The sequence below is a fragment of the Nelusetta ayraudi genome, unplaced genomic scaffold (assembly GCF_046127955.1).
Source record: "Nelusetta ayraudi isolate G7.1 ecotype Tasmania unplaced genomic scaffold, CSIRO-AGI_Nayr_v1 ptg000135l, whole genome shotgun sequence".
NCBI lineage: Eukaryota > Metazoa > Chordata > Actinopteri > Tetraodontiformes > Monacanthidae > Nelusetta > Nelusetta ayraudi.
This window is the reverse complement of record NW_027466185.1, coordinates 9,190,797-9,203,795: the sequence shown is the minus strand read 5'-3', so window position 1 is coordinate 9,203,795 and position 12,999 is coordinate 9,190,797. Positions and strand designations below refer to the sequence as shown.

Sequence of the window (12,999 nt, the reverse complement as noted above, 5' to 3'; positions counted from 1 at the left end):
ACTCAAAAAAAGAATCATTCAGCTCCAATGAACAGTTCATAGAATGAAGGAAGCATGACTAGTTCCCAAAAGAACCTTGCAGCAGGAGCTCCGGACATTTTTACAGCTCTGTTAAGGTACCACTTTTATTTATTTGACTAAAAAAAGCCTACCTTGGTTTATTGGCAGAAAGTTTAAAAAGAAAAACAACAACAAAAGGTGGACATAGAGGGAAATCCTACGTTTTAACAAAGATTAAGCCACTTGTTCAGCTCTTGCTCGGGTTAAACATGTTATTTTGATTCGACTCATGTCCGTCCCCACAAAGCTGCCACTACACAGCCAAAAATGGGCACCATGCTTTCGAGGGAGGGGCGCAATTTTGCAAGAGGGCATGTGGCAGAACTTGAACCCCACTTACTTTCATGCTGCGATTAAAAGGGAAGCTTTTGCTTGCTGACAAGCCAATTAGCGCATGGCGCTAGTGCCACTCTAGCAGGACCCCCTGCTAGCGGCGCCGTGTAGCCTTTAAGAGATTGGACGGTCTTGGCTGAGTTCACCTTCCCTTTGATGGGTTATGTTTGTGTCTTGCCAAAGCAGGTAATGATGCTGCTCTGCCTCCCCGCTGATGTGCACCTTGCCAAAAAAGAAACATTACGCCAATTTCAGGCCTTTAGAGAAGCGAGACTGAGCATGATCCGGGGCGAGACGCTCACCGCCACAATCTCGGTGAAGGTGAATTAGGAATTTACAAACTGGAATTGGCAAATAGACCTTTGTTTTTACCTATCTAAAAACCCCTCAGTAAACCGAGCGCCTGCCCCTGCAGCGCCAAGCAAAGAAACTTCAGCGGGGAGAAGAGGTCGGCTGTGCGTGCATGCTATCGGAGTATGTGGTGTAAGCACGCAGGCTAATTACTGGATGTGCATTACCAAGATAATGAGAATCATGATGAGTAGAAAGTTAGACTCAGGGGGTGAGGGGTCTTACACCCTTTAAAAACCATGACTCACAAACGGGAAAGGTAAGAGACACACTTCTTACACTTTCATGGAAATAAATGTAAGTGAATAGCAAATAGGTCCCCCAGAGCCCAACGAGATGCCTATTAACATTTCACTGTTTCAACTTTCACTCATGTTTTTCAGCATTGACCGCACATCCCTGCTACTGCGGAGGCAGCAGATACAAATCGTACAGTACAAATAGTGCAAACTCCCTACCAATGATTTGCATCATACGTTTTTTAAATTGCCTATTCTATAAACATGACGTAAGGTCAGTTAATAGTTGTGCTATATGCTACAGACACATACAGGAATTCTACATAAGAGTGATTTCCCACTAGATGTCGCATTGCATGAGCACCTCCACAGACCTGCATGTCCTCATTGTGCACACTATGTTGGGCACAAGATGGCGCTGTAGTTTGAAAAGCAAAACGGAAGAGGCAATTCACATACCAGGGAAGTAAAGACAAGACAACGTGAGGCTGGAAAACACCATGCACGCACACACATACACACACAGGGGGCGCTAGAAAGAAAATAAACCCACACATTACTGGTTGCCCTCCATGGATAAAACTACAGATCGACCTCAGACAGCTAAGCTCGTTCATTTACCCCTGCAGGCCCTCGGCACACGTTCAACGCACAGGCTAACACACTGGCTAACACACCGGCAGGGCGAGAGGTGTTGAACACATTAATAGTTTTCTCACAGGAACGTTCCATTCCTGGGACGTGCAAGCATTAGCAGTTTTCAGCACACAACTGTTCCGATTATATGCGCACACTCTCCTCTCGCATGAGACCAGACAATTATGACTAGAAACCAAGGCGGTCATGTCCACACACGACTTGGTCTGCGCCACCTTTGCTGTTTTACACCCTCTTACAGTTATATGACATTTCTGCTATTATCTGTCTCCTGATTGGCTGGTGTGTCGGCGCTTTGGGCAAAGCATCTTGCTCAAGGAGCGGTAGCCACGCACAAGGAGCCAATGGCATGGAATAGAGAACAAGGATCTATATTTATTACAGCCAATAAGTTAAGATGGACGAGAATTTCAACTTTTCAACTGTGGTTGACTGTTAGCATTCCCAAATGTGTAGCTTAGCAGTTCTTCCTCTGGGTGCTTCCTCCGTATGAACTGTACAGGTCACATTGGTCCAGTTCCTCCTTCCCGTCTCTAAAGTCTCAGAGTTGAATTCACCAAGCTCACGTCTTTATGAGGTGACTTGGCCTCACCCACTTTTCATTAGCTCAACTTGTTACCACACACCGACCACGTCTGTAACGAGGATCATTTCCACAATCACAGAGCCATGGACGGAACTGCAGAGTTGGCTGATAAAAACACATTCTAATAACTTTTTTTTGGCTGAAATTCAGTTTTCCTGCACAAAGAGGAATGTTTATCTCGGCAGAACATTCCCACAAGGTCTTTTTCATGATGCGCGGGACAACCTGTGGGCCACTCCAGTCCCAAACAACCTGGGCGTTGTTGATGCCAACAAGTGAGGAGCCAGCAAAAAATCTGGCAAAGAAACTGTGAAAAAAGATTACTCACCTGAGGTTACAGAGCCGAGCCGGCTTCCGAACAATTTCTGTCCGGTAACACACGGGCGTCAGAGAAAGATTCGTGGATGCGTGCAAAGACCACGAGCAAAAGACAGACGCCGCGAAGCCGCACACACTCACCCGCTGGTAAAATTGGTGCGAAAAATAAATGGAAATTCCAGGGGACGCAAATAAAACAGGTTTCAGCGGGCTCGCTAAGACGCTCCCCTTCATGGTCCAAATCTAGGTGCTGGAAAAGACAAGCGAGCGGCTCTTAAGGTAACTCAGCCACTCCTCTGGCCAGCTCTCCCTCTTCTGATCTTCTCCAAATCTTCTCAGGGCCGCTTGCTTGGTTAAGCAGCAGCTTCACTCTTCTGCTTCCTTTCAGGCATTTACAGCCAAAATAAGCATCTTATTCTATTTAATTCCCAAACCTGATGCCGCTGTGTTGCACTCGCCCCCGGCATTGAGACGTGCTCCTGTTTACTTGCTGCCGCCCTGCAAGTCTCATCTCTCGTCTTGCTTCCCCAACAGATTTGCCTTATTACTTGCCACAATTGACTGGCGTGAATACACACACACACACACACACACACACACGCGACTGGCAGATGCAAACTGAGTCAAAACAAATCAATGAGATCAAAAAATAAATAAAAAAATCTAAATCACTGGACAGGCATTAAGGGTCCCACAGCGCCCGCGAGAAGATATGAGCATCACTTTTCCCGAAGGAAAGAATTTCAACAATATAATTCAGGCGCGGAGACGAGTCGCGGTGCAAATCATCCAGTCTGACTCCGAGACGCCACGTTTCACCTGCGTTCCAGCCGGAATGTCGGAAAATTGCCAATAAGCGCGGGAGGTGGTGGATTTGGATGAGTCAGAGGAGCAGTGATAGTGTGCGAGTCGCTGAGAAAAAAGGAAAAAAATGTTAGAGCTGCACTAGAAGAAGCTCTTTCCTGCAGCCGAGGGAGGACTCGGGACTCGGGGGAGCAGCGAGCTGACTCAGTCTCATCTGGAAGGCGCTATCCCGGGGGTCCCTCGGGGAACCCGCCACCACCACCTCCCCAACTGGCCTTCAAAGCTTCCTCCAGAGATTGTCGCCAGAGATTGTTTCGGCCCCCCGGAGTCGGACCACGCGGCCGCCACTCCCTTGGGACGGTGCCGACAGCGCCATCAGCGGCATCCGAGTCGGTGACGAGGCAACAAATAAAGAGTTTTTCTTGCTCTCTCGTGTCACACTTTTTTGAGTTCCCGTTGCCTTGCTGTGGTTTCCGGCTGGTCTGCAAAGTCTGACCTCTGACATCCACCAAAGAAATTACCTGTAAACTGAGTTTTTTTTTTTCTTTTTTGGGGGGGGGACAGTACTCTGGTGCTCGCTTCTCGCACATGCAGGAATGTACTGAGTTCCTGTCATGTGATTGGCTGACGGGCTATTCATGTCAACAACAAAGCAGCAACATTGTCCATAATAAAGTGTCCATTGAGTGTAGATTTCCTTCGCAAGCTTGAGCGTCAACCAAATACACGCACTTACAACATCGTAAACTCACTGAGAAAAGCGGCATAAAAAGAACAAAGCAGAACTCCAGAATAATTGATGCCTTCGTGAAGTGAAACTTAACCACACGTGGTAAACACACACGTGCACGCACACGCCCTCCCGCCACAACCACAACCATAGAGTAACCACCAGCTACTCGTATCAAATGCACGTAGCCGAAAAGGACATGCATATTCACACCAGAAAACCACACACACACACACACACACACACACACACACACACACACACACACACACACACACACACACAAAAGTGCGGACGCTAGCAATCATTCCATCGATCTCAGATGGTTTCGAGTACATCAATGAAGACGTAGAAATGCTGTGAAAGGGACTTTAGCAAATTATTTACCATCTGGGCTCCTTTAAAACTTTATTTATATCAGGCTGCGTTCAGACTGCGGGCGAATCGGATTCACATCAGGTTCCTTCTCAAATCAGATTTTTAGGGCTGACTGCCCACACTGTTTTTAGCAAGTGTCCAAATGGGATGGCTGGCTGTGTGTTCAGACTGGGCCACATCATTGACCCATCTGACAGGTTGCTGTAGCAACGACATCCAAGTGGAGGCGTCGTCCATAGTATCGTGTAGCGTGTGATGTCATATAATTGCAACAGCGGCACTTGTTGTGATGCATGTCCTGGAGCTCGGCTTGAATGGAGCTCTCTCCCCACAGACTGAGGCGCCAATGAGTTTCCTCCTCTGTCCAGGGACTGCTGTTTTCTACTTGTTCTGTCTGCTCCATTAGGTTACAGCTCCGCACCTGGAACGGCGCTCTCTGGTCTGGCGCATTGGCTCTTGCGTCATGCAGAGTGACGCCAGACAGTCAAAACCCATCGCTGTGTTTGGAGCTGTTCACACTGAGACGCATCTGTCCAAATACCATTTGAAAATACCTCCCGAAGGTGGTTTCAATCCGTTTGCAAAAATCTGATTTTAATGTGATTTGTGACTGTTCAGAATACAAAAGAGCCATCTGGGCTGAAAAACGGATTTTGGCTGGCAGTTAGAATACGGGCTAATTTTTTTATTGACAGCTTTGAGGGTTTGTTAGCAGCCATGTTCTCAAAAATCTAGATTTACGCAATCCCTCCTCTTACTCATGCAGACTTTAAGGGATAATGTGCCACAAACAGATTAGCTAACAGGTCAAGTGTCTGGAAGACGCAGCAGTCCAAGTTTGACAGGAAACAGCGGCCTAAGAGACAAGACAGTGTTTGCTGCATCCTGCCTGCACTCACATGGAAACACTGTTCAGAAGGCCACACTAGTTCAGCTTAAATAAATAGAACTGCTCCGAGTTTCAGAATTATAACCTCAAATAGATAAAAAAAAAAAAAAAATTGCGACACCTGCGCTAATCGGAACGAGCATCCACATGACGCCGGGTAAATCTGCAACATACAGGATGTCCCGTTTCATCCGAGGTCAAAAAGCAGCAGCTGGTGAAACACATTTACACTCAACATCTTTTAAATATGACACATTAAACTTGTGACTTGTTTGTTGAGCCAAAGTTCCATCGATCACAGCAAACAAGTGTTTTCTCATTTTCGACATGGAGGAAAAGGTCAATGCCGGGGAGAGGAAACTCACCTTGCTCCGATGTCAGCGCGACGCACAATCCTGCGCTGAGGGCCAGCAGAGCGAGGGAAGAGCGGAGGAGCCACATGGTTCCGCTGAAAAATGAGAAAAGCCCCGCCTCCTGCTCCTCCTCGCCTCACCTCGACCACCAACTGGCGAACAAACAGAAACGGACAAACACGGAAAAAGGACAAAGTCAAAAAAAAGTCAAAGCTGTCCAGCATTTATGTCAGCGCATGGCAAACACACACACACACACACACACACACACACACACACACACACACACACACACACACACACACACACACACACAGCTGCACATTATGCGTGACTCCTAAATAAGAGTTGATGTATATTTATGAGCCCAGTCACAGTTGATGTGTTAATTATGTGCCATGACGCTGGCTTTGTTACTGGCATATGAATGAAGCAGAATGTGTGCCTCATTAAGGAGTGTAACTCTATAAAGTCTGATCATAGTCATTATCCTGTCCATCTGGTTGTCCTTTGACTGGGCAGATGCTGCATGCACGCGCACGCACACACAAATAAGAATCCGCTTTACACACACTGACGTCGAGGAAACTTTTATTTTTGTTTTGCCTTGACATAAAGTGCACACACACACACACACACACACACCTCTGCAAGCAAAAACACGTAGAGCACAAAACGCACCATGCAAATGATGTACGTGCCGTTAGTTAGAAAGACGGCGCTTCCAAAAAACACATAAACACATCTGGAGACGATCCGCTGCACCAGATGCTTCCACGCACGGCCCAACAACACAAGCATGTACTTGCACACCCACGCACGCTTAAAAAACAACAGCAACAAAATAAATAAACCCACTCCATGTCAAAATGACAGTTATACACAGTCCCCCCCCCTACTACTGAAACGCCTGAACACACGCGCACACACACACACACACACGACCTCACACCGACTCGCGCAAAGACACACCCAGCTGACCTGGACTTGCCCTCAGCATGTAGCGAGGACCCCATGACTCGGCGGTGTTTACAGGTACAGCAGGGCCCTGAAGGCAAGCAGGCTGAGTCTGGGCACACACACACCTGTCCCATCGACCGGGAGGAATGACCCCCGCAGTTCCCCCGGGGGGGGGGCGACAGAGGGAGGGGAGAATACCACCACCCAGCTGGGCTCGACTCCGACCAGCTGCCGGAAGACCATTCAGATGCCGCGGCGGTTGTTGCCGTTCGATTTCTGCGTGATCGATTGCACCATTTTGCCGACAAGTTTGTGAGCCCCACATACCAGTTTTAAAGAACAGTGCAAAGAAAAAACATGACGCTGCCGACTCCAAAACGGCAGCATGGTTACACACAGCTCGCGACATACAATGCATTGGAGTCAGGGAGAGAGCCACAGCCTGTTGCAATTACTGCATGGCCACCATCCAGGATATTTTAATGGGCCTTTTCTCCCACGTGTTGTCATGGATGCCTTCTGTCGCCAGGCAGCGCGGGGGTCAGTCTGCGAGCCCAGTGAGCGACATCCGAGGCGTCGGTGTCACCGGGGTCCAAAATTTCAAACAAGACAGAAAACAATTTGGTTTCTGGACATCGTCCAGCAACAACACTGGCAACCACCGACAGCAACCGTCGCAGACATGCACATTTTTGTGTGCGAGTTCTCTCATGCACTCATTTGGAATTATTGTTGTGGAAGGTCCACAACAATATCAATATTTCCACCGCCACTGTCTGTCCCAGTTGCATTTTGACGCCGAATGTAAATGGGCAAAAGGTGGCGCCAACACCGTCGGACGTCAGAATGGATGCGTTTAGTGGGCGGTAATTTTCTTGTCACGGAATCTATCACTGTCACTGTACACGTACAGAGGCTGCGGCCCTCACCCCCAGGACTCAGACGGGGTCACATGACGCACGTCCTTGCCGTTGCTTGGCGAGACTGGTGCTTATTAGCTGGCCAGACATGGTTGGTTGAGTAACGGCACGCCAGAGGCCTCGTGTTTGGGCAGATTTGCATCTCTTTAGATGGGACAAAGCTGAAAAAAAAATTTAAATTAAAAAAAAAAAGAGTTGCTAGTGTGATGCTTGCAGTATCACTGTGTTTCCAGCTGTCTCAGCATACTGCGGTGAGGGGGCCGGCGGACGTCGCAGCACAGAGAGAATCTGCTTTTAATCACCAGCGTCGTTCCAGCTCAACATGAGTGTGAGTTTTGTGCTGGACTGTGAAAACAGACTCCCCACCCATCTGTGATACAAAAAAAAAAAAAAAGAAAAACTGTGCAAGGTGGAGGAGAAAATTCTAACTTAGTAAAGAATGTGTGGGTTTGTCCTAATGTTATGTAGGCCTAAAATACTGGACAAAAATATAAACAAGTCTTGATATATTAATTGAGACAAAGGAAATAAAACCCCTGCAAGCCCTTGATCCTTGTCACCGAGTCAAATGGGCCAATGTGATGGTTGAGGGTTACACCTTCAAAATGGAACGCCCCTCCAAGGACGTATTGCGTCCGTGGTGTAGTGGATTGTAGATAAAAGCAAGCAACAAAAAAAAATGTGCCACTGAAACTGATTGTAGACACTGTCAGGTAACCCTGACATCCACAAACATTAATGTTCCAACTACTGCTAGCAGGACAGTGACCAAGTCATCAGCATACAACTTTTCCAATTTGGGTTTTAGGAAGAGAACGACTATAATCTGTTTATTTGCCCAGCTACTGATGCTGTTGTCATACACTAAGCAGTGTCGCACACTAAGCACCTAACCTTTCCGAATTTTGGTCTGTCGCTGCCGACACTAATGAGGCAATTTCTGCCTCACTCTGCAAAATTCTCAGGATATACCAGGCACAAGCACGGAACAAAGGGTGAAATCAACCAAGCAAAGCAGCCTTTAAAAAAAAATGATACAATAAATAACGTGATCTGAAATAAGTTTTTTTTTTCCATGAGCCAAGAAAGATCGTGCTAGAGCTTAACTCATCCATTCCTTTCCAAAGAACACAGCGCAGACTTGTTCCTGCAGTGAGTCGAGGGTTAAGACAGAAACAAACTTAAGATGTCCCGAGGCTACTATAAGACACTCCTAATATTCAAAAAATGCAATCCATTATTGTGACAAAAAAGTGGGGCATGTTCTTACTAGTTTTTTTTATCCTGGCTTGTGTTCAGGGCCTTTATTTGGACATCTGTCTCAAAGCAACAGGCCGACGCAGTTGCAGATTGCGCTGAAAGTCCCGAATGCCTTGCACACTCTCACTTTGTCAGCTATCCCAGAGCTCCTCAGCATGAGCGACTTCTATTCCACGTGGAAAAAAAAACTATGACTTTAATTGATCCCTTCCCTGACAATGTGACCTGGTTGGCCACGAGCCCAGTATCTGCACGGCTGAGTCAGCCTTAGGCGGCCGGCTGACCAGGGGCCTTCCTTTGGCTTTTACTTTACATTTCTGATTTAACGTTCACGTCTCTGCTGACCGGAAAAAGCAAAGAGTCAAACGGACGGTGCATTTAAGCTGCAGGGTTTACACCACGGGATGGGAATCAAAAGCTGTAGATTGAAAAAAAAAAAAAAAAAAGACCCTGCAGCTAAACAGTGCGTGTTTATCCTGCAATGATTCAAGTCGGTAACACTTTGTAGATACTTTTTAGCATTTAGTCCCGAGTTTGCAGAAGATTTAGAAGCTTGTTTCTTAACTTGTAAAACGTTTTCAACGTGCAGGACTGGAATGCCACGCTTTAGCACTGATAGACAAAGCAGATGCATCACAGAGCTTCACCACAGTTGAGTTGGGGGGGTGGGCAAGGATAAAACACAAAGGCTTGCAACAACCCCTAGCGGCTTTTTTAGCAGGGTGCAGCAGCCAGCAAGCACGAAACGCCTGACTTATGAACTTAAGAGAAAAGCAGATGTCTGTTAATGCTTCCTCTCTCTTCAGCACTTTCCCTCTGTTTCCATGTTACGGCAGCGAAGAGAAAATTTGAGTTTCTGGAGTGCACACCGACTTCAACCCAATGAGCCGACACATTTATTTGCTGGAAAGATTTGCATTTGCAAAAGCAAGTTTTTGTTTTGTTTTTCCTTTCCATCCCATGCCACATAGGACCGAATGCAAGTCTGAGCATGGAGGGAAGCATCACTCTACTTGCAAGGAGCTACACAGTCAGTCTCAAGTTGAAGGAGACCGCAAAAATATATAGATAATAATAAATAATAAAAAATAAGTCATGAACAAAAAATAAAAAATACAATGTTCCAGGATTACTTCAAGAATGGAACTTTAAAGTGCTTCACCGGGTGTTTCACAGTTTATGATGCCTGTATATTAAAGGCATTCTATCAACTGATATAATTGAACCTTCCTGGAGCATCACTGTGATTATCCCATGGGGCCTTGCGCCATCAAGGTCACGCACTTAACTTAAACACAGTCGGTCATATTTATTTGACTGTACGCTGCAACTTTACCTATAAAATACCCACCAGCCCCAGCCCCCTCCCCAGTGGCGTGCGGACATTATGCAGCAGTCTGAGTCTGTTATGCAAACACACTCCAAAAGTTTGACCGCAAAAGAGAGGGGGAAAGTTTCATCGCACAAACTTGAAGACATTAAACTTTCTGACTCGACGCTAAGAAAATCAAACGCTCTGCGCGCGTGTCAAGCGCCGTTCACGTTAAAATTCGTTTAAAAAAAAAAAAATCAACAACAACAACAAAAAAGAAGCGTACCTTCTCCTGGAGAAAGCTTCCACAAATTCACGACCACATTAATCCGTACACTGACGCGTCCCGGAAACAGTTCCAATGCGAATGTAATCCACAGTGGGTGTTGGGTTGTCTGTCCCCGTTGTCCCGTTTTCCTCCTGCTCTTGATGCGGCTCTTTCCCCGGAAAAGAGGAAAGGAGGAAAAAGTTGGTGCTACAGACAGCCCGTGTCCAACTTTTCTCCTCCCCTCTGCGCCTCCAACTGTTCCAGCACCGCTCTTGAACTCCCCCCACCCACTATAGTCTGCCTCTTCTTCTCCGGCTTCCTGTATGTCTTCCTCCTCCCCCCCTCTGTTCCCGCAGGAGATCCCCCGGTGAGACGTGTAATGACATCCCGGTCGTCCCGGAAGCCAAATCAAAAATATTCTTCCCCCCACCTTCTGTTACCAACTTCTCGCACACCATAGGTTTCGAAAAGGCTTCATTTGTATTGATTTAAGAGAAGAGGGAGGCAAAACCTGGGAAGTGATCAGGCAAACAATCGGTCTACTGCATTAAATTGGATTAGCTAGTTTAGCTAGGTGTAATTGTGTGTTACAGTGTACCTTAAAGCTGAGTTTCTAGAGGCTTGTGACTTTCTACATCACCCAAAAGTCCCTATTAAATAAGTAATAGTATATATCTTCATCTCATTAGATTTGGGGTAGATTTGTAATAGTGTGCAAGAATAGCGGCGTCATGACATTTGGAGTGGAAACTGACATCACTGCCAAGGAAAGTAGCAAAAATGTCCTGGGCCCAAATTAAAATCTGTCTGGGTGTGCCTGCATACTCACTTGGTCAATCTCTTTTGACAAAGACAAAAATAAAAACAAACGGGCAATTATGCTTTGGCTTTGTGATAAAAATGATGAATCTCAATGTAGGGTGGCTTGATTATGGCAAACATTAATGAAATTTACACTTGTTGAAATATAACCAATTTAAAACGCAAATTCAGTTCCATACGGACAGTGTGAAATGTAGTATAAGATTATGAAGTGACATGTCTTGTTTGTATAGCTGGAAGAAGATGTGGAAAAAGATGGCTTACTCCTTGAGTGCAACTCAGATGTGTTGCTAAACTCTTGTCAAAGCCAGTTGGGCTGTCCACGGCCGGTCATTTGTTCTTTCTGTTGGGAAAAAATTCCAACATACCAGCTTCTAAAGAGTTAGTTCACCATTAGTAACTATTTGCATCACGCAGTGGTGGCTCATTCTATGGTATTCCCCAGTGTTTTTTTTGTTACTCAGGTCTGGGTCTTGTACAAACCAACAAACCCAAATTGTTGCACTTAGTTAGGTTAGGTTATCAAGATGTAGGAGCACGACAAACTTATATTTCCCACCAACCATACCTCCAAACTCTTACTACCCCCATCGCATCATGTCCTGGAGGAGGGAGGAAATAATTCTGCTCTAGTTAGAGAAGCATATGGCTGGACAGGGAATGTGAACAATGGCATTGATGCCGCAGTCTTATTGAGAGGAATTCAGTCCATTAAGGTTAATGAACTTGCTCGTCATACTTACCTGTGATTGACGACTGAGGCCACAGCATCCGTATTGTTCTATCACAGGGTTTTTATTGCACCCAATCCATAAAGTGGTCCTCAGTCGCTTCCCAATACCATTCAGGAACACTTGTCTTAATAGCAGCATAAATTCAACCTTTATTGTCAGTAAGTAAATACTTCAAGAGGAGAATAAATAACGCTTCCGAGTTTGATTTATACGCCTCCGCCACACTTCTGTGGTCGGGCAAACGCTTCCCTCTCCAGGATATTAATTTCTGTCCTCGGCCTGACTTTTCTACAACATGTTGTTGACCTCTGATTCTCATTAGCGTAAACCTTAGAAAAGGTGAAAGCAGCTGAAATACAGAAAAAAGAAGGCTTGACAACAGCTTGCAAACCCTCCTGGACCCCCAAAGAGCTCACACACTGCCATCAACTACTTTTACAGCTGTCTTGTGTTGCAGCCCTGCTTGGCCTACAAGTTCACCCGGACGTGACCCCAGATGCACTGACAACCTCAGTAAAAGTCTTTTGGCCACCGTCTGTTACCACATCTGGATGGGTGAATGTGTGTTGATGGGAAAAACAGAGCAACTGCATTCAGTGATGTGCTGTTTTCCCCTGCAGCTGCTATCGCGGACAAGCTTAGACTGGCCTCCTGCATTAAAGACATGTGAATCTTGTGCCTTCATATTTTCTGGTCATTTCCTATTTTTAACTGGCAAAAATTATTTCAAATATGACCTTTCTAAGATGGATCTGGGAGAATGTAAGATTGAAGTCTCAGATCCCGCTGCCTTGCAAGGATATTTGTAAAAAAAAAAATACAAATCCAATTGAAAAAAATAAATGGAATATAGTGAAGAGAATATCTATTGTCCCCCAGCAGAGCACTTTCAATACACCATAGACCACAAGAAGGGCACTTTCATGTCCTGTGTAAGTGAAGTTCTTAAAAGCTACAATTTCATTGATTTTCCCCATCATGCCTTTGCGAGTTCACTCACAGCCTTTGCGGAAGCTGTTTTCCAT

The 12,999-nt window shown here is 46.0% G+C and overlaps 1 protein-coding gene across 3 annotated transcripts in view; it reads right to left on the bottom strand.

Annotated features, from left to right (window-relative positions):
• col16a1 (collagen, type XVI, alpha 1) overlaps positions 1-10,720 on the bottom strand; it is a 66,379-nt gene extending 55,659 nt beyond the window's left edge. For all 3 annotated transcript variants that reach the window (XM_076051723.1, XM_076051724.1, XM_076051725.1), the window contains exons 1-2: positions 10,437-10,720; positions 5,711-5,850 (exon numbers count right to left, since the gene is read on the bottom strand). In XM_076051723.1, coding sequence (XP_075907838.1) covers positions 5,711-5,786 — 76 coding nt within the window. In that variant the 5' untranslated portion in view covers positions 5,787-5,850; positions 10,437-10,720. The remainder of the gene's footprint in view (positions 1-5,710; positions 5,851-10,436) is intronic.
• Positions 10,721-12,999: the final 2,279 nt, after the last annotated feature.